Genomic DNA, 22982 nt, shown 5'->3' on the forward strand with positions numbered 1-22982 from the left:
CTGTCAGCTTCCTCTTGATCGTTAAGGACCGGCTTGCCAAGGTTTCCAGACCTGTGAAACAAAATCACTCATCAGGAGCCTAATGCACCTAGTCCAAATAACAGAATTTAACGTTCACAAATAAAATCATTTTAAGATTGACAGCTAAGTAACAAAATCCTTCCACTCCAAGACTACCACACAGCAACGGTTAAAAACGAACCCAATTCCAAGGGGAAAACCAGACTAGGCAACACAGGCCGGCTCGTACCGTGCCAATATGGCGGCCCACAGAAAAAGCTGCTAATGTCGGCATCTAGTTATCTATATCTATGGCCCCACTGTTCCCGCCGCTCGGGATGAGTTTCCACCAATCACAGCACAAATCACGGATATACCACTCCTCCTCTCTAACGTCACAGCTCCGCCCTTACTTTCGCCTTAACATGCTGTAATGTAAATCTACGAAGATTGAAATAAACTTTAAGACAATCTTTTGCGGTTAGTGTAAAATAGTTTGCTCCATTTTAAAGCCATATTGAAAGATATTCTTGATAAAAATGTACTATTTAAAATTCTGTCACGTTTTTAGTGCCTCACATCCTATTATTTATTTAAAGGATAATAATATTATCTGTCCTTACTTATTGTAACTAGTAATACATATTTGGGTTAAATGACTGGTTAGTTCAGCTCTGTTAAATTTCTATTAAAGTTATTTAATTTAAAACTCAAGGACAAATGTATCATTTCTATAAACATGTTTATTCACATTGCATTAAAATATGAGCCCGCTCCAAAACCCCCAGAGTCAGTGTTAGACCACGAGCAGGTCTGCGGGAGGTGGTTTAAGGGGGATTTGTCCCAATGTGAAGTGTTTGGCTCTGAACTCTTCCAGTTCTTCAGCTGTCAGATCACTGTGAGCACTGAACAATCGGTCCCCAACATCTCCAGTTCCACTGACAGCGCTGCCCGCTACTGATGCTGACGCTGAGCTGAATCCACCTGCGGATGAGCTGGATGAGGATGATTTGAAACTGAAGCCAGCAGCGGAGGCAAATGCGCCGGTTTTAGGTGTGTTCTCTGCAGCTGGAGCAGCGAAAGAGAAGGTGGCAGCGGACGGGGGAGCGGTACCGAAGCCTGAAGGAGGCTGAACGACTGATGCGCTGCCGAAACCCAGGGCCTGTTGAGTATCAGATGATCCAAAACCAGCTTTGGATGAGGCGAAGCTGAAAGTGTTACTGCTCTGAGAACTGGAACCAAACCCTGGGAATAAACCAAAGCAAAAAGGTTGATGAATTTATGTGTTGCATGCTGCATTTCTGAAGAAAATAATTTTGAAGTTTAGTTTTACATGTTGCCAACTCACCTCCTGATTTAAACCCGGACACTGATGTGGATCCAAACCCGGATGCTGACGTGGATCCAAACCCGGATCCCGCTGTGGATCCGAACCCGGATGCTGATTTGAACCCAGAGTTGGAGCCTAATCCCTGTGATGATGTCTGAGGACTTGTGTTATTGAGCTCTGATATCTGAGAATCAAGTCACAACAACATGTTTTAAAGAACAGCAGTCAGCGTATTTCTCTGTGAGTCTGGTGCACACACACATGCAGATCAGACACGTATGAGCATCATCTCACCACACTGATCTGAGTGGAGCTGTTCATGGTTTGAAGCTCCTGAACTCTGCTGCTCCACTGGTTGGACAGCTGCTGTACAGAGTTCACCTGTAACAAACAAAACATCATGAGGATCAAAGCCGTTTTTAAGATGCGTTTTACATATGATCATGTTTATGTAGGAAGTGACATCACTGTCTTACATACGGCTGAAGATCTCCAGATGCTCTGTGGGTGTAATATTCCAGTCTCAGTTCTTCAGGACTCAGCTCCACAAACCCTGTGAGACAGTGAACACAGCTCAGCCTCACACTGACACTTCATCAAGCTATTAAAACAATGACATTTTAAATAACACCACATGTCATCACGATCAATTTCAAGATGTCAAACATGATTTTCTTAAAATAAATTTCATTTTTATTCATTAAAAGCAAAGTTTTAAGAACATTAACTTTTACCGACAGTTTAACAAAATGTGTAACAAATTTAGTAAAAAAAGGCCTTAAAAGTCCTCATAACCATTTAAAACTGTCAACTCCATAGCATTTTTGGTGGAAAAAAAAACTGAAGCCATGACATCTAAGAAAGTTTTAATTAATCATTTATAATAAGACATGGATGAATAATATATGAATTCAATATGTAAAAAAAAAGAAGAAAAACTTCCTGTATCAGTCATGAGGATAGAAAACACAGCGCACACAGCATGACAAAGAAATGTAGGTTTTTAAAGGAGACATCATATGAAAAACCCACTCGCTCTGTGTTGAAGTGCTATAATGGGGGCCCCGTGCATCTATCAACCCAGAAAACATGAAAACTAAGAACCCAGTAAGTTTGTTTTAGTGTGCCTTTCCCTGTAAGCATGTGAGAAATCGAGTAGTTCAGATTTCGCTCCGGTTGTGATGTCCAAAGCAGATTTTATTAAAATGTTACCGCCCCTTAATCTACACAGTACCGCCCACCGCGCTGACGCCATTGTTGTTTTCACAAGCGACCGCGATGTACGTGACGTCATGGCTAAAGTTCGTGACAACATGCAACGTAGTCGCTGCACAGAGTCCAACCTAGGAGGAGACAGGAGTGGATTTATTTTATTTTTAGTGGAAATCCCTCAGAAACCAGAAGTAAAAACAAGCTTGTTTGCCCGAATCACTTCAAGCCGGAGTGCTTTTTCAACCTGGGAAAGTACAAGCAGGATTAGCTTCAAAGTTGTTCTTCAAGAGGGATCGAGACCGACTGAACGAGACAAAACTGCCGATGTGAGAAATATTTATCAACAGTCTGAATTGACGTAAATTTAGCGTACATATAGGAGGATAACGTTAGCTTATTAGCGAAGGGACCCAAGTCAGTCACGGTGTTAAACCGTGTGTTAAACTTACGTTATAGTGCTTAGAGGATAACGTTATAGAGGATAACGCTATAGTTAAAGTGCAGATGGACACTTGGAGTTTAACTGTATGAATGTTAAAACATTATGTTCGTTAATATGTTTAGCTGCGGCAAGCTGTTTGTTTTATTAATGAACAGGTGCGAACACTGCAGGTTAGTTTCGTTTCAAACGTCTCAAATCACTCGTGCTTAGGACGAAAAATAATTCACAGCCAACTAGATAAACTTTCACGTTGTGTGTGTAACGTAACATGTCAACGACAAGCGCTTAAATCCACGTTATTCCGCTGCGATCCGTCAATATAATGCAAACATACACGCAGGTCGTGAGCGCTGTCTGCTGTGACAGATGTTTTTGTCTCCGGACGAATGATTTGAGACGTTTAAGCCGAAACTAACCGCAGAGGAATTCGGGAAATATAATTTAGCTAAACCAGTGCAGGTCAGGACTACACGTGTGACGACAAGCCGGACGGAAGGGGGTGGAGTTCACTGTTACTCATTATCATTTAAAGAGACAGGCACTAAAACGGGTTGCTGTGAGCAGAGCTGTTTATGACGAAACAATAAGCGCAGAGGAGCCAAAAAATAAATGCAGATTTTAAATTAAGCCTTTGGCGCGTTTACGATCACACCGGTGTAGAATATTCGGCCCTTTGGCCGGGACTGAGCCAGTGACAGACTTACTCAATCCTCTCACATATATCACATGTATGCAGTCCTATCAATCACATAATGTTCATTTTAGGCTTCATACATTTAAATTCACGTCCTGTAAATGCGGCACAAACAAACATGACAGCGCCCGCTTATAACTGTCATATCAACTAACGCGGTCATTATAAAAGTGTTTAAACAACAAAACACGTTCATATACACATTTAAAAATCGGAATATCAGATAGTTCATATCATAGATAACAATTTTGTGAATATTTTGAATAAAAAATACGTTAAAGCAATACATCAGTCATACAGCTGCTGTCGTTCTGAGGTGTGTCGGTCACGTGATAAGCAGTCCCGCGTCGCCATGGAGATATTAAAGTGATACGTTTTAACGGTTGCCTTGAAAGCATCTCACGCCAGGGAGTCATTCTGAAAAATGTTAAACTTACGTGTGAAAGGGTTTTAACAAAAAAATTATACTCGTGCTCATTTTGTTTACGTACAATATTTGTTAATTTTAATTATTTTGGTAAAAAAGCATTCGGACAGTCAATTAAACCCCATTCCGCAAACACGCACTGACTCACGTGACCTCACCCTAGCCCCCTGGGAGACGTCATCCGCGCGCATAGAGTCCTTGACTGAACGTTACTAGCGAGCAAAATGTCACAGAGATGTTAACTTAATTATTTTGAGTAAAAAGCCCGTTTGAACGAGAGTTCACAGAAACACTGGACTCAGATCACATGATTGAATAATTCACGGTCAGGCCACGCCCTCCCCCCTTTGAGGCATTATTAACGGTACTGTTTATGTGTCATGGCGTTGTTGTTGTTGAATGTAATGAATAGTTATATTTGATAATTTATATAAATATAAAATGTATATAGTTTTTATTTATATGTGACAAGTTTAGTTTTACACATCAGCCCAGTGTATTCTGTAACATTATATGCAGAGTTGGGTTTTTTGCACTTTAATCTGTTAATAAATGTGGCACACCCAGTTCTTCAAATGCTCACACAGAGTCTCTTTTCTGGCTTCTCCACTGATAAGGGCTTTGTTTACACAGCCATAGAGTGTTTTAAAGCAAAATATGTTCCAGACATTTCATGAAGACCCTAATAAATCATACAAACTTGTTGAAAGTGCTTGTATGATTTCTCCTTTAAGTAAACATTTAAGAAACCTTATAGGTTAATCAAACTGAGTGTAAATATACTTGTGTGTTTAAACATTCTTTTACAAATGTTGCGGAGGATAAGAATAAAGGTCATTGACACGTCTTTTCTTAACTATTTCTTCATTTTTTTAATACTGTACAGTCTTTTGTCATTTGAGAACACAGAACATCAAATTGTCTTTTTTAGAATATTTGAATTTTACTCTGTTTAAATTACATCATATTATGCACTCAGACAAATCAAGATGCTTTTAGTTATGAGAATTTCAGCAGAAATAGAAATGAATTAAATTCCACGTAAATAAAAAGTGTTTTGTTCTGATTGTTGCAGCCCACAGACACATGATTTTTTTCCCATTTCATCATGTTCAGTTAAAAAAATGTCATGATATGGAAAAAAGAAAATCTGGCCAATATGTTTTCTTACCTGAGATCTGAACGGTGAGGAGAGAATAACAGGAAAACGGCCACTGGCCAGAACTCTGCCAGACCTCCATGTCCTTCTGAATGGTATCACTTCATTAGAAAAATACAGAAGAAAAATGTTGAAACACACTCAGTGCATTTATGTTCTCTAGATGTAGATGAGCAGCGAAAAGCTTCAACCCTTGACTCTCTGCATGACGTTCATTTATCTGGAATCACACTGATTTACAGAACACACAAACCAGAGAATTAACACGTCCTATCAAAATAATCTTAATCTGTGTTTCCCACAGGACTTTACGACACTACAGCAGTCTGTGGAAACAGTGCTGGAGTTGAAGCAAATGTTACTTCATTTATATTTTGTATTATCATGAGAAGTGTGAAATATTTTTGGTTTGTTATGAAACTATGATGTGCTGCCATGGTCTAACCTAAGTAATGAACAGATAACCTTCAAAGATGCACTTACACATGATTATTATTATCATCGGCTGGTGTTTGTCCGCCTTTATCATTGTTATCTTGAGGGTTTAGTGCTGAGAATCTGTTCTGGTTGGAGAAGCTGAATTCAGAGCTCTTCACGTCTCCTTTGCTCCAGTCTGAACCATCACGAGAGAAGGTGGAGGGCTGGATGTAACCGCCACCGGAGCGCTGAGATGGGTTCACCCACACACGATTCCCGAACCCTGAAGAGAAAATCCAACATGTGTCAACAGACTGGAGAGGTTCTGTTGAAATCGGCAGGACACGTAAAGTACATTTTACAGTATATTCTACAGTATTTTGTAGTTTTATCTACATAGATTGATAAACATCAGTACACACTGGAGTATAATACGGAACTTAATGCTGTTTTACATCATTGACACACTGTTCGTTTATATAGACATGATGATGGATGTGTGTTTGACCTCCTCTGCTGTGCTGGTGGTGCTGCGGCTGTTGGTGGTGCTGCTGCTGCTGCTGATGATGGTGGTTTGCTCCGTAATCTCCGCCTCTTCCGCCTCTCGGATGCTCGTTCCAGCATTTATCTCCGTATCTGCAGCGGCCTTGAAGAAAGAAACTGCACACTGTCATCTTTATACTTTACAAACAAATCATGTGCTGCTGTTGCTGCTGCTCCCAACGCACTTCCTCAAACACTAGGAACCGGTGTGACGTCAAACGCAAATTTCGACGTGAAACACTTTCAAAATAAAAGTTTGATGCTGCGTGTGCAGCTGGATACTATTGTGCTATCGTCCCAAGCCCAAGAGTTTGGTTGCAAAATGGGATAAATAAAAGAAGAAAACACAAGAAACACATGATAACATATTAAAAACATGAGTAAAAAAATAAAATAAAACGTAGTTATCTCATTTTGGAACCAAACTCTTCATATCGTTAACAACGCAAGGTCGTGGGTTCGATCCCAGGGGATTGCAAATACCTATGTAAAATGTATAGGATAAAGCAATGTACATCGCTTTGGATAAAGCGTCTGCCAAATGCCTAAATGTAAATATCAATAAAATTGGGTGATATGAATATCTCTACGCGTATTTATTGATTTTCGGGATAAGATAAAATGTTGTTAATGTTTTAAATATATTAATCATAAAGGCTTATATACTGTAATAAAATCTTAGTTTCTAAGTGCAATTTTACCATAAGATTTAACTGTCCGGCTCACTTCAGGTGTTTACCTTTAAAATGCCTGCTGGTGCAGGATACTTCTTTTTATTGCCAAGTGTAAATACAAAAAAGCAGAAGTAAAGTAATTATACATTTCAAGCAAGAGTACATATACAGTAGAATATAAAATAGTAAGAAGGTTGGGAAGACAATGTTCGTGCAACATACACCTGGACCAAAAGCGGCTCTGGTGACATCATATAAGCAGACATCGGTTCAGATAGCGACAGCCAATCAGCGTACGAGAAAACGGCCGCAGCGCATGGAGTTACTTGATGGACACACTCAGACTTCCAATGACCGACCTGCTCACATCACGCGGGGGCGGGACCGTGCCAGCGCGCAACCCCGTGCGCTCCAGGAAAGAGATCCATAAAAGTAAATCAAGTGAGCGAGGAGCCCCTGCCCAGTATCGTAACTTATTTAGGCGCGGACGTGCACGATAGAAGCGTCCCCAATTTGTTCGATTAAATATTTCGATAAAGATGACGCTATTTGAAATGAGCGGGCAGGTTCTGGAGCGCGCTGTGGAGAAGTTGAGTCTGACGTCACTGGTGCTCGCTACGTCAGTGTTCACGCTCACTGTGGGATATTTGGGCAAATTGATGTTTAAACAGCAGCACGCGGGACACGCAGTGAGTAACTTACGTCAGCATTACCTGACACTCATACCGTGAGAAATTCAATATCGTTTCCACTGAGCGGTACGGATTTGACGGTGTGTGGTGACGTCATGCAGCGACCAGTCAGGACTGTGTTGCACAATGATTGAAAACTGAAGAAAACTTGGTTAAATAATAATAAAGAAAGCTGCTGCTCAAAGACCTTTCAGTTTAACTGAACATATTATCTTTGTATTTTTCTATCGAGATTAAAAATATGTTTTACTGATTGTATTTAATGATCCTTTTGTTTTAAATTTAAATGTATCTGTTAAGTATTAAACAAATGGAAAGTTTTTCCAAAAACGGAAGAACAAAATATGTTGTGCAGTTGTTTATATTGTTAGGAAAATACCAGCAGAAGAGTGCTCTGTGCAAACCACATTCGTCACATAAATGACTTCAATTATATTTCTAAACAAATAAAAACAGAAAAACGACGAAATAAAAGCAATCCTCTAAAAAGCTGCAAACTATTTGTATTTATTTTATTCATGTTTCTTTCTGCCATCTTTGTACTACAGCTCGTCTTTATGGCATTAAATAATAATAATAATAAAGTTATACAATAACGGCAGCTTCAGTTCTAAATGCTGTTCACACACATGTATCACACAAGATATACACATTAAGAGTCGTGATAAGACATAGTATAAAATAATCTTGCTTCATTAAATCTGACTGTAATAATCGTTTGTGTGTTTTTCAGAAATATCCTCCTCATATTCCGTCCAGTGTTCCTTTTCTGGGTCACGCTGTGGCTTTTGGTCGGAGTCCTATCGAGTTTTTGGAGCAGGCCTATGAGAAGGTGAGTGACATGATTGACATGTGACCTGATGATGATGATGATCTGAGTCTGGTTTGTGTCTTCAGTACGGTCCTGTGGTCAGCTTCACCATGGTTGGAAAAACCTTCACGTATCTGCTGGGGAGCGACACCGCCGCGCTGATGTTCAACAGTAAGAATGAAGATCTGAACGCCGAGGATGTGTACGCGCGCCTCACCACACCTGTGTTCGGCAAGGGTGTCGCCTACGACGTGCCCAATCCTGTAAGATCACGTGATGAGACTGTGGGCGTGTCCCACCTGACAGTATTCTAAAGCATCTCTAGTTTTAAGTGTAGACATTTACATCACATACATTTACATTTACATTTAACAGACGCTTTTATCCAAAGTAATAACAACATGTTGTGTGTTTGTAAACTCTCAGCTGTTCCTGGAGCAGAAGAAAATGTTAAAGACAGGACTGAACATCGCTCATTTCAAGAAGCACGTGGAAGTAATCGAAGAAGAAACTCAAGAGTATTTCAAGCGATGGGGACGCAGTGGAGAGAGAGGTAACAAGTTTAAAAACAACTCCGTCTCTGAATGGTTTGACAAAATCAGCTTGACTAGTTTCAGATGTTTCAAGCGTTGGTCTGTGTCACATCAGATCTGTTCGAGGCTTTATCAGAACTGATCATCCTGACGGCCAGCCGCTGCCTGCACGGCCCTGAGATCCGCAGCATGCTGGACGAGAGAGTCGCGCAGCTCTACGCAGATCTGGACGGAGGATTCACACATGCTGCCTGGCTGCTGCCCGGCTGGCTGCCTCTGCCCAGCTTCAGGTCCACGCACGAACACAAACACCTCATGAAACACGTCATCATCTTACACAAGCATGACGGCGTTGTGCTCTGTTTGTTTTCAGACGGAGGGATCAAGCGCACATAGAGATCAAGAAGATCTTTTACAAAGTCATCAAGAAGCGCAGAGACGCTCAAGAGAAAGACGACGACATGCTGCAGACGCTCGTAGACGCCACATACAAGTACATCACATGACATCACACGCTGACATCAACCTGTTCAACATCTGCACTCATGTCAACCCGTCGAGTCACACACGACATCACAGATCTTACTGATTTCTCCAAGACAGCCATTACATTAAATCAAGTGTTGTTGATCTGAGAAAGGAGTCAGGAGTGACGTGTCTGTGTCTGTCGTAGAGATGGACGTCCTCTCAGTGACGATGAGATCGCAGGGATGTTGATCGGTCTGTTGTTGGCGGGACAGCACACATCTTCCACCACCAGCGCGTGGATGGGCTTCTTCCTCGCTCGAGACAGAGCGCTGCAGAAATGCTGTTATAACGAACAGAAAACCATCTGTGGAGAAGATCTGCCACCTCTTGACTATGATCAGGTGACCCGTCCTCTCTCTCTCTCTCTCTCTCTCTCTTTCTTTAAAACATCTAACAAAAGACAAACAATAAGACATTAAAGTGGAATTGAAATAAGGTGTTAAGTATGGATGTCTCCATTATTAAATAATCGTCTCATCCATGGTTTTAGATCATCACAATTATTGCACATCTCCATAGAAGACACAAGGGGGAGCTGTAGTGCCTGCATTTACTCTGTATATTGTAACTGAAGTATGGTGATACCCTCACTTTAAAGCATGTTTATTTCCCTTTTTAAAATATATATTTTTTTCACAGACTGACATTTTTTTATGTTTAGATTCTATCAACAAGGGTTCAGTAAAATATAAACAGATGATTCAATATAATCGTAACAAATTCATTCTCTAAGCATTTTTATGTCACGTCCATAACGCTGGAATTGCCCACATACCATACAAATAACCTCCAGTACAATTTAATATTATTTAAGATATTCTCAGTTTGAAAACCAGTCTACCAAAATTTCAACAAAGAAGGAAAATGCTATTGTGGTCTTGCAAGTGAGAAAGAAACTTTCTATGACTCATAACATTTTAATGGCGGCTTCAATTCAACTCACTTTGCAAGTATTTGGCGGTTGTATTATTCACACGTAAACGCCTACACCTTGATGTTGACCTAATTTTCTCCAATGTATTTCCAAAAAAGTCTTATATTTAGAACAATATGTTCATTTCAAAGCCAAATTAAAAAATCTATTAGAATTACATGTCAAAGCCCTAATACAGACAATTCATTGTCACAATCGCAATGATTTATTAGACAATTAATTGTCAGTCAAATTAAATATTCTCGATAACTCTAGGGCTAAGTAACGGATCAAATAGAAAACATATGAAATATAATATATATAAAATCTCTCTCAAGATCAGAATTTTCAGAATATAAGTCTCAGTTCTACAATTTAAAGGGGTCATATGGCGTGAACAGGTGTTTTTCTGTGTCTTTGGTGTGTTATAAGTTGCCCATGCATGTATTAGACACGTGACATTGCAGAAATTAAAGTGTGAGAACCAAAGATGCATTCTATGTAACAGTAATGAGACGCCTGGTGTAACCACATCCCCTCAAATCTACATCAGTTGGTGGTCTGATTTGACTAAGACCGCCCAAATGTACATTCAAGTAAGGTGGTGTGTTCTTTTTGTAAAGATGCAGTTAAACACTCTCATGTTGTGTTTGTGGTTTTGTGACGCAGCTGAAAGACTTGAGTTTGTTGGATCGCTGTCTGAAGGAAACACTCCGGCTACGACCTCCTATCATGACTATGATGAGAATGGCCAAAACCCCACAGGTGTCTGTCTCTCTCTCTCTCTCTCTCTCTCTCTCTCTCACACACACACAGATTGTATTGTGTGTTTTTTATACACACCGTTGTTAATGTTGTGTTCATCATGTGACAACTGTCTGAAATCTCTCTGTGGTCAGACTGTAGGTGAATACACCATTCCTCCAGGACATCAGGTGTGTGTGTCTCCCACAGTCAACCATCGTCTTCAGGACACCTGGTCAGATCGTCTGGAGTTTAATCCTGACCGTTATCTGAATGATAACCCTGCGGCTGGAGAGAAGTTTGCTTATATTCCTTTTGGAGCAGGTGAGTTTGAGCGTCAGGCACTTTATAAACGTGACATTTAGCTTTGAAGTGATTGACGTGTGTGTGTGTGCTTCATGTCTGACAGGACGCCATCGCTGCATCGGGGAAAACTTTGCTTACGTTCAGATTAAAACCATCTGGTCGACTTTACTGAGACTGTTTGACTTTGAGCTGGTGGACGGACACTTTCCTGCAGTCAACTACACAACCATGATACACACGCCGTACAATCCCATCATCAGATACACACTCAGAAACTCACAAACACAACAACATTAACTCCTACAGCATTCTTGAAAAATATTCACATGATTCTCGTTTGTATCAGGGACTGAAGGAAATCTGGAATTTATAATCAAAAGTTCTAAAACGTCTAAACAAATGAGATATTGTTTTATCTGCCACATCTACTGAAACACTGACAGGTTAAATGTAATAGAAAAGCGTGATTATCAGATCTGTGTTGAGAAAATAAATCAATATGAAATGTGTTTCCCATTGACCTGCTTTCTTCACTATTTCCTTAGAATTATTTTTATTCTTGGAATGAATGTTTGACTGAATTATAATATTGATATATATACAGTGCCCTCCGCTGTTATCGGCGATCTTGTATTCAACACTTTCTATAGCTTCATTCGCATGAAAAACACCTCTGAGTCAATTTCTTCCTCTGGACTTGAGTAACAACCCCTTGCTCATGTTTGACATTACAGTCATGCCTCACAAGCAGAGATTCCCTCATTAATATACTCTTTCAGTTTTCACTAAACCTGCTTTCTGAAACAGCCCCCGGATCTAGATTTTGTGTTCAGTGACACATTTCTTTGTTGATGTTTATCTGAACCAGTGTGCTGATGGAAGTGAATAGTGTTGTAATGTAACAAAGCAAAAATACTTAAGTACCCTATATAAGTATTCTTTGGAAGTACATGTTCTTTACTTTAGTCTTTATATTTCTGCAGACTTTGACTTTGATACATTTCCTTAAGCATGTTCGTTACTTCAAAATAAAAGCATAGAAACAGAACTGAAAATGACAAGTCGGTGATCCGGTCACTGACAGAGCCAATGAGAGAGAGAGTTCTGCCAACAGAAGTACGAAATACTGGAGTGTCATGTGATTCATGCAGCCTTCAGATAGTTGCAGGAAGTGATGTTTTCTCTTTAAATGCTTTTATTTCTTTCATTTTTTCTTCATTAAATGGATTAGAAGTTTACCTCAGCTGGTCTGTTTAGTCACAGCTCCATGAGTTACTGGTAACTATGACCTCGACCATTGAAGTCAACGGAGAAGACGTGACTCTCTCTATCAATGGCTCTGGTCATCATGACAGTACTGAACCAATCATTGGTTAAAGCTCAATGTGCAAGTGCAATAAGCTGTTCTCTGTGTTTAATGTCAACACAAGGTTTAAATGTGCTGCTGCTTTTAAAGAGAAACAACAACTTTTCAGTTTCAATGAAAGATTTGTTGAGATGTTTAAGCATTATTTTCCAATGACTATATTTTTATGCAGTGTATTTGACATGTATTTCATTACTATATATTTTGTTTTTTAAAAAAGCCAATTTTGTTGGATTTGAGAAGCAGATTTTGCAATGAAATTATTCTTAACAGTCCCTCATAATCTGATCATTGTGGAAACTGTTACAGTTGTCATAACCACACATAAGTTGTGCTGTGACAGAGCTAGAGAATGAAACATTAGTCCCACAGTTACATGTCCAAAATGTCATGTCAAATACGCCTTTTAAATGAATATATTTCAAATAAATCCATAAATTTTTTTGGGGTTTGACTTTTCTTTACTTATAGAAATGTTGGATTTGCTAATGTCATGTTTCACTGCATGATAACCCCTGACGAAGAGTGTTCATAAGCATTAACAGATAAATCAGACTTGGATCTACTGATTTACAAATTGACTGTTGACAAAATTCATTATTTCAACTGATTGGAATCCTCTGCAGACATTTTGATGATCTCTGAACTCAACTGACACTTCACGTGAACTGGCGCCAGATCTAGATATTTTTTGCTGGAGCCTGGAAGCGACCTGATTGGCTAATAAATCTCACAAATAAATGTAGATATTTTTTACTCTGTAAAAAGCAAATGTAACAAAGCTGAATGCTTTATTTTCTAACAACTCAGTAAAAGTAAAAGTACTACAATTGAATTATACATAAAAAAGTAGAAAGAATTACTCAAGTACTATAACGAAAGTATTTGTAATTAGTTACTTTCCACCACTGCTTCCTTCATGAGTATTTCTAAAGTTTGTATGAAGTTTACCTGCTGAGAAAGATAACAGAAATAGGGGATCTTTCCCAACACTGTTTATATTCATCTAAGGTTAGAAAACTTTACATTTACGCAACACAAAGTGTAATGTTGGAAAGTAAGGATATAACTCTTTAAGGCCATGTTCACACTTGACTTCTTTTTCAAAGCTGCTGGCGTCTGTTTTACATTATAATCCTGTGGAGTAAACAGTGCTTTTAAAAAACATCCTGAGCACCTTTTTAAACGGCGGCGACTTTTTAAGTTGGAAAAAAGATCAACGCCCTACGTCAAGCACCTCTTCACAGCTAACCAATGACAAGCAGTCGTGTTCTGATGGTTCGAGAGTGAGACTCGTGATCAGAATGTTTCTGCTTTGATTCTCAGCGCTGACGGGTAAACACTGAGCTGCTCTACACACTGTACACACACTCGCTCTCTGAGCGCTGCAGTGATAGTTGTCCACTGCTCCAGATGTGTGTGTGTTCACCGTTCTCTGGATGGGTCACATTCAGAGGTCACATTTCTGGACTGGGTCACCCTGTCTGACTGTGGCGAGTGGGCCAATGTCAAATAAGCGTTGCCAAGGCAACGGCACAATTTAGCCCCCACACTGCCCAATCGTTGGCACCTGCTCCCCATCAAGCTCGCCCGATAGAAGCGGCTGAAGAAGAGGAGAGGGTGAGCTTGTTCTCCACTGGTTACGACTGCACACCGTCACACAACTCAAACCTTTTCATCAAGTTTGCGGATGACACGACTGTGGTAGGTCTCATTAGCAACCGAGATGAGACAAACTACAGGAGTGAGGTGAGCCGCCTGGCTGGGTGGTGCAGGGTCAACAATCTCTCTCTGAATGTGGAGAAGACGAAGGAGATTGTTGTTGACTTCAGGAGAGCGCACACTCAGCATGCTCCTCTGACCATCAACGGTGCTACTGTGGAGAGAGCGAGCAGCACTAAGTTTCTGGGTGTGCACATCACAGAGGACCTCTCCTGGACTAACAACACTGCAGCACTGGCCAAGAAAGCACAGCAACGTCTCTACTTCCTCCGCAAACTCAGAAGAGCCAGAGCCCCGACCCCCATCATGTACACTTTCTACAGAGGCACCATCGAGAGCATCCTGACTAGCTGCAAAGCCTGCAATGCGTCCTGCCGCAAGTCCCTTCAACGGATAGTGAGAGCAGCTGAGAAGATCGTTGGTGTCTCTCTCCCCCCCTCCAGGACATCTACAGCACCCGTCTCACCCGCAAAGCCCTCAGCATTGCAGGCGATCCCACCCACCCGACACACAGCTTCTTCAGTCTGCTGCCATCAGGGAGGAGACTGCGGAGTCTCCAGGCGAGGACCAGCAGACTGAAGGACAGCTTCATCCATCAGGCTGTCAGGAAGCTGAACTCCCTCCCGTCCTTGCCCCCCCTCCCCTCTTTAACCCCAAGCAACACTGAACTCTGACTCTACGATCCCCCCCCCCCTTTACAACTGTGACCCGCACCAGTCACTTTTGCCTGAATCTCTACCTCATCCAGCATTGTCTGAAACGTCTTCTGACAGTCTGATAAAAAGACTTTTCTTGCACTACTCTCATCAGCACAGTATTATTTTTATTCAACTGGTTTGCACTTTATCTGCCATGTGCCAATTGTCACTTTATCTCTCTTTATTTTTATTTTTTTATTGTTCTACAATGTCCTCATTTGTATATCCATATAGTTTATATGTACATATGGTTAAATCGTATTTATCTTTATTTCAACGTCTACTGTCAGTGTTTAATGTTATTTGTATGCACCACGGGTCTGAGAGTAACGCAATTTCGATTCTCTGTATGTATGTACTGTACATGTGGAAGAATTGACAATAAAGCACACTTGAACGTGTTGCTGTTGATTTGTTTTAGAGAGCAGCGGCGGGTAAAACCCATCACCCACGGAACCTCTACCCTTCCACACACCAAGAACGGACAGAGAGAATTCCCCCACAGCTCTCACCTCAGGTTTCACTTGCACATAATGTAAAAAATCACCCTCTGGGCTTTCTGCCCGTACCACTGCCTGACAAGTCACTTTATCTACTCAAAAAAGAACAATAGCATTATATATTTATTTTGGATGACACTAACACAAATCATTTGACGTACTTCATCCCCTACGGCCAAAGAACATTACCCTTCACCCCCCGCGCGTGCCGCCTTCACACCGAGCACTGTTGCAAGCTCATTTTCAGCAAAAATGACTAAAGACAGGTCAACTTGTTGCTAAATTATGTAGTGAACGCTTATGGAACATAACCATGGTTTTTGGGGTATAAGTGAAGTAACCATGTTTTTTGCTGAATTGATTTCTTGGGGTAAAACAATAGTTTTACTACAGTAATCATTGTTTACAATTGTATTTACAAAGAACATGGTTTTCAAAATCATGGTTATTTTGTAAAAATCATTGGTTTACCACAGTAACCATGGTTTTTCAGTTTTAATTGTAGTAAAACCATTTTCTGCATCCCAATTCTTCTACTTCTACTATGCATTAAAAGTTTTTTTGTTATAGAAAAGTGTGTAGGCAAAACCTGCACTGAGACAAACTTACAGGAAGCAGAAGTGGCGGCTGTGGCCAGACAGCATTGTGGCCATTGTCTGTCCTACTCATGCGACAAAATACAGATCTTCTTTCCATTGAAGTGTTTATTGACTCATTCTTTCATATGTAATGTTTACTAGAGTTATATTTATTTGCATTAGATGGCAGAAAATCACATTAACATTATTATACCTTAATATATCTTTACACTGCAAAAAATGACATTCTTTCTTGTCTTGTTTTCCAGTTGAAATGTCTAAACATTCTTGAATCAAGAAGCATTTTTTTGAGACTGACCTAAGAAAATAAGTCTTGATTTTAGTTAAGAAAATGAAATTTTAGTGAATTTGTGCTTAAAACAAGCAAAAAAATCTCCCAATAGGGTAAGAAAATGAATCTTGAATTGAGTGAATAAGGAAAAGAGCATCCTTAATTCAAGATTCTATTTATTTTTTTCCCATAAAACAAGAAAAAAAGACTAAGAAAGTTCTTTTAACAGTGTAAGCATGCTTTATCTTAAACCTCTTCTCCATTTTGCAGACAGCTGACAGTCCTCCAGGACTTGTTTGATAAGCGCGTGTCTACAGACCTCTACAGCCAAACATACAAGAGACTTCATTGAGGATTATTATTTTGAGTACACTGCAAAAAAAAAACATTCTTATTAAGCATTTTTCTCTTGTTTTTTGTCAAAAATATCTTTTCGACCATTTTTGTAAAATGTTTGCTTAAAATTAAGCAAACAAATCTACCAATGGGGAGAGAAAAATACACTTTATTTAATTTAGTGTGACCTTTTTCTCAACTACCTTACGCAAGTTTATTTTTCTCACCCCTTTGTACCTGAAAACGAGACATAAAACACTTTTTGCAGTTTGAGGACAAAAAGCTTGATTCTGTTGTTTGAGTCAACTTTCAAAAGTTGCTAGAAATAAGAAAAATGTGTTGCTGTAGGTGCATTTTGAAAATAAGGTTTTGTCAGTAAGTCTGAAATGTTGCTAAACCTACAAAAGTAAATTGCTAGGTTGGGACAGACTCTGTGATGCCGTGTGGCTGAATAATACACTTGCAAGTTGACATTTAGAGAAGAAACTACACTGAGGTGAAAACACAACCACACACTCGCATTAAATGCATCTAAACATGCATGCATACGAGAGAGAAAGAGAGAGAGAGAGAGAGAGAGAGAGAGAGAGAGAGAGAGAGTGTTCTGAGACACGAACAATCACAGTCCTCAATCACTTCTACCCTGTGGAATATTGTATTCTTTTGGGTGTAGATTCGGGCGCTCAGGTGCTGTTTTGCTATAGAAACAGAGACGGAGGAAGATGATGCTGTAGAGAATAACACAGGTGAGACACTTTGCTGCTACTAATACTAATCACATAGAAACTGTAAAAGATTCTGGAACTTTTTTGATATTCTTATGTAACTTTGTGTCATCCATCCAAAATGTTCATCATCTGTGTTGAATTGATATTTGCTTTGGAAAGTGATGTAAATCTAAACCCTGAAGCAATCATTCATTGTAGTTTATTGCAGTGGAGTCTACGTGAGATGCAGGTATACACCGTATGCTTACTAGAAAAGATCAAGGATTTCCGTATACCCACTAAAACAAAGCACAAGATACGTAACAACATTGTTTATGTCAGACACACTTACTTTTAGACTATTGGTGCAATCGGGAGATGTGAAACCTTTTCAGTGTTTTTGTGAGTACAGCTGCGCTGGGTCACATTACCACAGGACTCTAAAAGAGGATTATTGGCATATTAAATTGTATATAACTACCCAACTGCACAAAGCTTATTTTGTGTGCTGAATCAATAAACGAGGGAGAAAGGGAGAGAAAACGTACAATTCAATGTTTATTATTAAGAGATGAGAACTCACGATCAGACTTGTGACAGTCTAGAGACACTGACAGCATCAAGAAGTGCAACGGATGTTTAATAAAACTGATCAAATGTTCATTGTTGATTATTATAGTTAAAGATCAATGTCAACAATATACGAAACTTGTGTCCCATGTGAAACGAAACGACACAGCCGTGAAACCACTAGAATTTATGTGAGGGTTTATGTAGAAATAGTATATCACTAATAAATGTTTTTACAGCTGGGTTCTCAAATGAGACTGGATCTCAAATGTACATTGAAAATTGCCAGCTGATAAAAAACGTGCTTTATGGACTGTATACATATACCATCAAAGGCTAAATGTAACTCTTAACTGGCTGAGAGACAGTGATTAACAAAACCAGCAAGTCTTGATCGCAATAGATCTTTCTTTAAGAGAATGTGAAGATGACGTCACACCCTATGTTGCATGTTTCGGTGCCGTCGCCATCTTGGAAGGATCACACTCCCTTAACGACTGTGAATAATGCTTTTGGAGATTTTAACACAGCAAGATCGACCTATCACAGTTATATTTCCTTATCAAACAAGAAAAACAGATCACTGCATTGAACACACTAGCAGCCATCCCCCAAAGATGGCCAAACATTCAACACGGCTTGACATCGATGAAATGAGTGCGGTGGTGCTCATGGGTCGATCTGGATCAGGCGTGTGGGTGGGGAGAAAACACTACAAAAAACTAGACTGAATCACTGGTTAATTGTACTCATGACCTAAAAACCCAATTCTAAAGCTGTGACTTCAGTGTCTTATTACATTTACATTTAGGCATTTAGCAGACGCTTTTATCAAAAGTGACTTACATTGCTTTATCCTATACATTTATACATAGGTATTTGCAATCCCCTGGGATCAAACCCGCAATGCTCTTACCACTGAGCTATATTCTATGACTACATAGCTACATCTATGACTCATCTATAGCATGTGCACACTGGGTGTGATGGAAAAACATTGGGCTTTATTCATCACACACGCGGAGAACCACTTTTTGATTAAAATCTTTGTAAAGTCATTACACATTTGTGTAATATATATTAGATTATTTGAGGCTGCGTTTTGATGCATCATATTTACACTTATTTGCGTAGCTGTAATTCATAGATGGGGATTATGCTAATTGTGAATGAGCGTAGATAGGCGCCCTGTAAACGAATGATTGTAATTCATTAGCACACACACATTTCACTACCAAATCTGACGTTTTGTAGTATTTTTGAATCCGCAGGAAAGTTTTTGGGAAGGTCTATTTTATGCACAAATGACTCGGAATTTACTATACAATTTATGAATGTTTCATGAATGAGGCCCAAAGTGCTTACAGACACACTCATATACATACATAATGTACAAAAAAATTATGTACAATTTTATGTTTTAAAATATGAGCCCCATACTAAAAGCTATTATATATTTTAAATTATAAAACGGTCAGTTCTGGTCCTTGATTCTGATTGGCTGAGCGGAGTTCTAAGCCGTTATAAAATACCTCGATATATAACAGCTGACTGCACCACATAGACTAAATATCTTTTTATTTACTTTATTTAGTGAAACCTTGCTAAGCATATGGAGTAACTGTTTTATAAAGCAATAAGCCCCGTGAAGCCGTGGGTTACAGTGCATTTTATAACAGCTAAGGGGGTTTAGGCGTCGTGCCTAACAACTTCCCTTAGCTGTTATAAAATGCACTGTAACCCACGGCTTCTTGGGGTTTATTGCTTTAATATCTACAATACAAGTCGGCTTTGTCATAAAAGCAGTATATATATTTTTTTTATGTTTTTTTCTGAAGGGCAGATGATGGAGACTCAAAGATTGTGTCAGCACATCCTCATCGCTGCCGTCTTTCTGTCATGTGTCTTTGCCATCTTCTACATGTACCACAGCCCGACAATCAACCGTCTACATTGTCCAGCGCTTCAAGTTTCCAAACACAACGACTGTGCAGACGCATGCATCAACCACACCCAGATCAGAAATAACACCTGTGATGTGAACCTGACCGTCCTCAACAACCAACTCAAAGAAGCTAAACCATCAAGTCCATCACAAACAGAGACGCTTCTGTTGATCTGGACGCCTCCGTTCGGGCGGAGCATTGCTTTGGAATCCTGTAGTTCACTGTTTCAGATCGAGGGATGTCAGTTAACGGAAGACAGGAGTCTGTTTAATACAGCACATGGCATCTTATTTCATCACAGAGATATCCACCAGGACTTATCCAACATGCCGACGCTGCCGCGGCCTTACTTCCAGAAATGGGTCTGGATGAACATGGAGTCTCCGAGCAACTCTGGCCTCATACCTCGTCTGAATGATCTGTTTAACCTGACGACATCTTACAGGAGAGATTCTGATATCACCGTCCCGTACGGTCAGACCTCGGAGAGAAGCGCTGACGACAGAACATATCAAATACCGCAGAAGGAGAAATTCATCTGCTGGATTGTGTCTAACTGGAACCCAGACCATGAGCGCTCGAAATACTACGACAAATTGAAGGAACACGTCAGCGTGGAGACCTTCGGCGAGTCCTTCAACAGATACATCAGTGATGGAGATTATCCAAAACTGGTGTCCAGCTGTAAATTCTATCTGTCTTTCGAGAACTCCAAACATGAAGATTACATCACAGAGAAACTCTTCAACCCCATGACGCTCGGCACCGTACCGGTGGTCCTCGGTCCATCCAGAAAGAACTATGAGAGATTCATACCAGCAGATTCGTTTATACATGTGGACGACTTCAAAACCGCCGGAGAACTTGCACAACATCTCAAAGTCCTCCATCAAAACACAGACATGTACATGAAGTATTTCGGCTGGAGAGGAAGTTACGCTGTGAGAGGAACCTTGTTCGGTCTTGAGCAGGCGTGCCGGTCCTGTGATCACATCAGAAGAAACAGAAACTACCAGACAGTGAATGATCTCAACACATGGTACTGGGGTTAATAACAGGACTGACATCATACTGAATTTGACTCAACGGTCGTTGGGATCTCGTGTCAAACATTCAGACAAAAACACATGAGAGAAACAACAGCAGACTGTAAAGAAACCTATCAGATGGTCTTATATTACTCTTGTGGTCTAAAGAAACGTCAGCTGCGCATTCATGCGTTTGTAGAAACTCTTCTCTGTTTTCTTTATTCTGCTCTGACCTGAGCAAGCGTGTGAACAGGAAATAAGTTTTGTTTTTGTTCCAGGTATCACTCAAAGGTTTTTCTTTCATGGCTCGGGAGATTCCTGGGAGTTCTCTGTTGTGTTCTATTTCAAGAATCAATTTAGTCTCATGTGTTTCTCTTTAGATCGATTATGGGAGAAATATAAAGATAATCAAATGAGAGTGTGATTGTGTGAACACATGAAGAGTCTGAAGGTGTAAATGATGTAGATTCTAGAGGGGAAATCATCTGGATTTTAGTAAATGTGATGAGAAATAAGTTCACATTGAGATCTTCAATAATGTCGACTTTAGACGAGACAAATCTGAGATCACATTGTTGACATCTCTTCTCAAACTCTCATGACAGACACATTTGTCAGATTTCTGACTCTTTTTCTGGAGACACACATGAGACTTCAGCAGAAGTTTCGAATATCATATCATTCGATGTCTAGGAGAAATAACTGAGATCTCATCTTGATACTTCTGTGATCTGGTAAAGTTTCTGATGATTGTAAAAGCACACAATGTTTTGACAATGTCACAAATTTAACAAAATTAAAATGTTAAAAACTGAAGAATCATCTGTAAAAGATCAAAATACAATTGATTTTTTTTTCTGTGGACATTATCACAACATCAGACGTCTCAGGATTTCATTACAAAAGTGAACACACACGAGTGCTGCAGTTCACGTTATGAATATTAGCTTTCCTGTAGCTCAGTGGTAAGAGCATTGCGTTAACAGCACAAGGTTGTGGGTTTGATCCCAGGGGATTGCAAATACCTATGTATAAATGTATAGGATAAAGCAATGTAAGTCACTTTGGATAAAAGTGTCTGCCAAATGCCTAAATGTAAATATTAAAGGGGTCACATGGCATGTGGCATTTATTTTTGGTGTGTTATAAGTTGCTCATGCATGTATTAGACACGTCAAATAGCAGAAATGAAAGTGTGGTAGATGTGACTAAGACCGCCCAAATGTATACTCAAGTAAGTTGGTGTACCTGTCAGTACAGTTGAAGAGGAACCTGATGTTCCAAATATGGTCAGAGGCGTTACATTTCCCTCACAAGCTTGCAGTATTCCACCAATCACTACACACTGGTGAACTGACCAATCACACCACACCACGCTTTTCAGAGCCATGAGTTTTGTTTCAGAGAGGCGGTGCAAAGAGGAGATAATACATCTTAAATGGTGTTTACACTGCAGTTCTTCTAAAACAAGCCATAATATTGCTTTTAGCTGTGTTCATATCACACCTTTCATGACTGTGTGTGTGTCGATGTCACGATGTCACGCTTTCAACAGTGTGATGAGCTACAAACCTTTGTAACTTGTACTGTTGTGGACAGAGAAAATGATTTTGATAAAATGTTCCAAGTAAAAGGAATTTAAACGATTGAGAAATGTTTGTGTCTTTTCACTGATGAATGAGCATAAAGAAGGTTCTTGATTCAAACACAAAACAAGTGAATGAAAACAGCTGAAAACACATCACTCGTCCGCACCTGTCCGATCAATTCTGACTATGTAGGACTGAGCGATTTGGCCTGAAATTTCGATTAAT

The 22982-nt window shown here is 39.8% G+C and overlaps 3 protein-coding genes across 4 annotated transcripts; 2 read left to right on the forward strand and 1 right to left on the reverse strand.

The window, feature by feature from the left end:
* Positions 1-725: 725 nt before the first annotated feature.
* Positions 726-6474, reverse strand: nup42 (nucleoporin 42). Its single transcript, XM_056741326.1, has 7 exons — positions 6190-6474; positions 5748-5964; positions 5277-5365; positions 1807-1883; positions 1625-1711; positions 1349-1514; positions 726-1245 (listed from the first exon to the last, which is right to left on the reverse strand). The coding sequence occupies exons 1-7, from the start codon at positions 6353-6355 to the stop codon at positions 797-799; spliced, it is 1251 nt and encodes a 416-aa protein (XP_056597304.1). The 5' UTR covers positions 6356-6474; the 3' UTR covers positions 726-796.
* A 787-nt stretch (positions 6475-7261) lies between these two features.
* On the forward strand, positions 7262-11934 carry LOC130415226 (lanosterol 14-alpha demethylase). The gene is made up of 10 exons (XM_056740771.1): positions 7262-7587; positions 8324-8422; positions 8488-8664; positions 8828-8954; positions 9050-9224; positions 9308-9427; positions 9608-9803; positions 11045-11140; positions 11275-11443; positions 11529-11934. Exons 1-10 carry the CDS (start codon positions 7438-7440, stop codon positions 11720-11722), a joined length of 1503 nt encoding a protein of 500 aa, XP_056596749.1. The 5' UTR covers positions 7262-7437; the 3' UTR covers positions 11723-11934.
* Positions 11935-17544: 5610 nt separating this feature from the next.
* Positions 17545-22691, forward strand: si:ch1073-440p11.2 (4-galactosyl-N-acetylglucosaminide 3-alpha-L-fucosyltransferase 9). 2 transcript variants are annotated; one of them, XM_056741665.1, is made up of 2 exons: positions 17545-17663; positions 20033-22691. In XM_056741665.1, the coding sequence occupies exon 2, from the start codon at positions 20038-20040 to the stop codon at positions 21190-21192; it is 1155 nt and encodes a 384-aa protein (XP_056597643.1). In that variant the 5' UTR covers positions 17545-17663; positions 20033-20037; the 3' UTR covers positions 21193-22691. The 2 variants fall into 2 exon arrangements, with proteins under 2 accessions (XP_056597643.1, XP_056597644.1); XM_056741666.1 differs by having other exon boundaries at positions 20038-22691.
* The last annotated feature ends 291 nt before the right edge of the window (positions 22692-22982 follow it).

Source organism: Triplophysa dalaica, chromosome 25 (assembly GCF_015846415.1).
Source record: "Triplophysa dalaica isolate WHDGS20190420 chromosome 25, ASM1584641v1, whole genome shotgun sequence".
Taxonomy (NCBI): Eukaryota; Metazoa; Chordata; class Actinopteri; order Cypriniformes; family Nemacheilidae; genus Triplophysa; species Triplophysa dalaica.

Excerpts from the sequence above, each read along its gene's own strand:
- si:ch1073-440p11.2 (XM_056741665.1), top strand. The coding sequence starts at position 20,038 with ATGATGGAGACTCAAAGATTGTGTCAGCACATCCTCATCGCTGCCGTC.
- LOC130415226 (XM_056740771.1), top strand. The coding sequence starts at position 7,438 with ATGACGCTATTTGAAATGAGCGGGCAGGTTCTGGAGCGCGCTGTGGAG. Across the intron at positions 8,423-8,487 it reads TGGAGCAGGCCTATGAGAAG|TACGGTCCTGTGGTCAGCTT; the intron begins GTGAGTGACATG and ends TTGTGTCTTCAG. Across the intron at positions 11,141-11,274 it reads GAATGGCCAAAACCCCACAG|ACTGTAGGTGAATACACCAT; the intron begins GTGTCTGTCTCT and ends CTCTGTGGTCAG.
- nup42 (XM_056741326.1), bottom strand. The coding sequence starts at position 6,355 with ATGACAGTGTGCAGTTTCTTTCTTCAAGGCCGCTGCAGATACGGAGAT. Across the intron at positions 1,884-5,276 it reads CCTCACCGTTCAGATCTCAG|GGTTTGTGGAGCTGAGTCCT; the intron begins GTAAGAAAACAT and ends ACTGTCTCACAG. Across the intron at positions 1,246-1,348 it reads GTCCGGGTTTAAATCAGGAG|GGTTTGGTTCCAGTTCTCAG; the intron begins GTGAGTTGGCAA and ends GTTTATTCCCAG.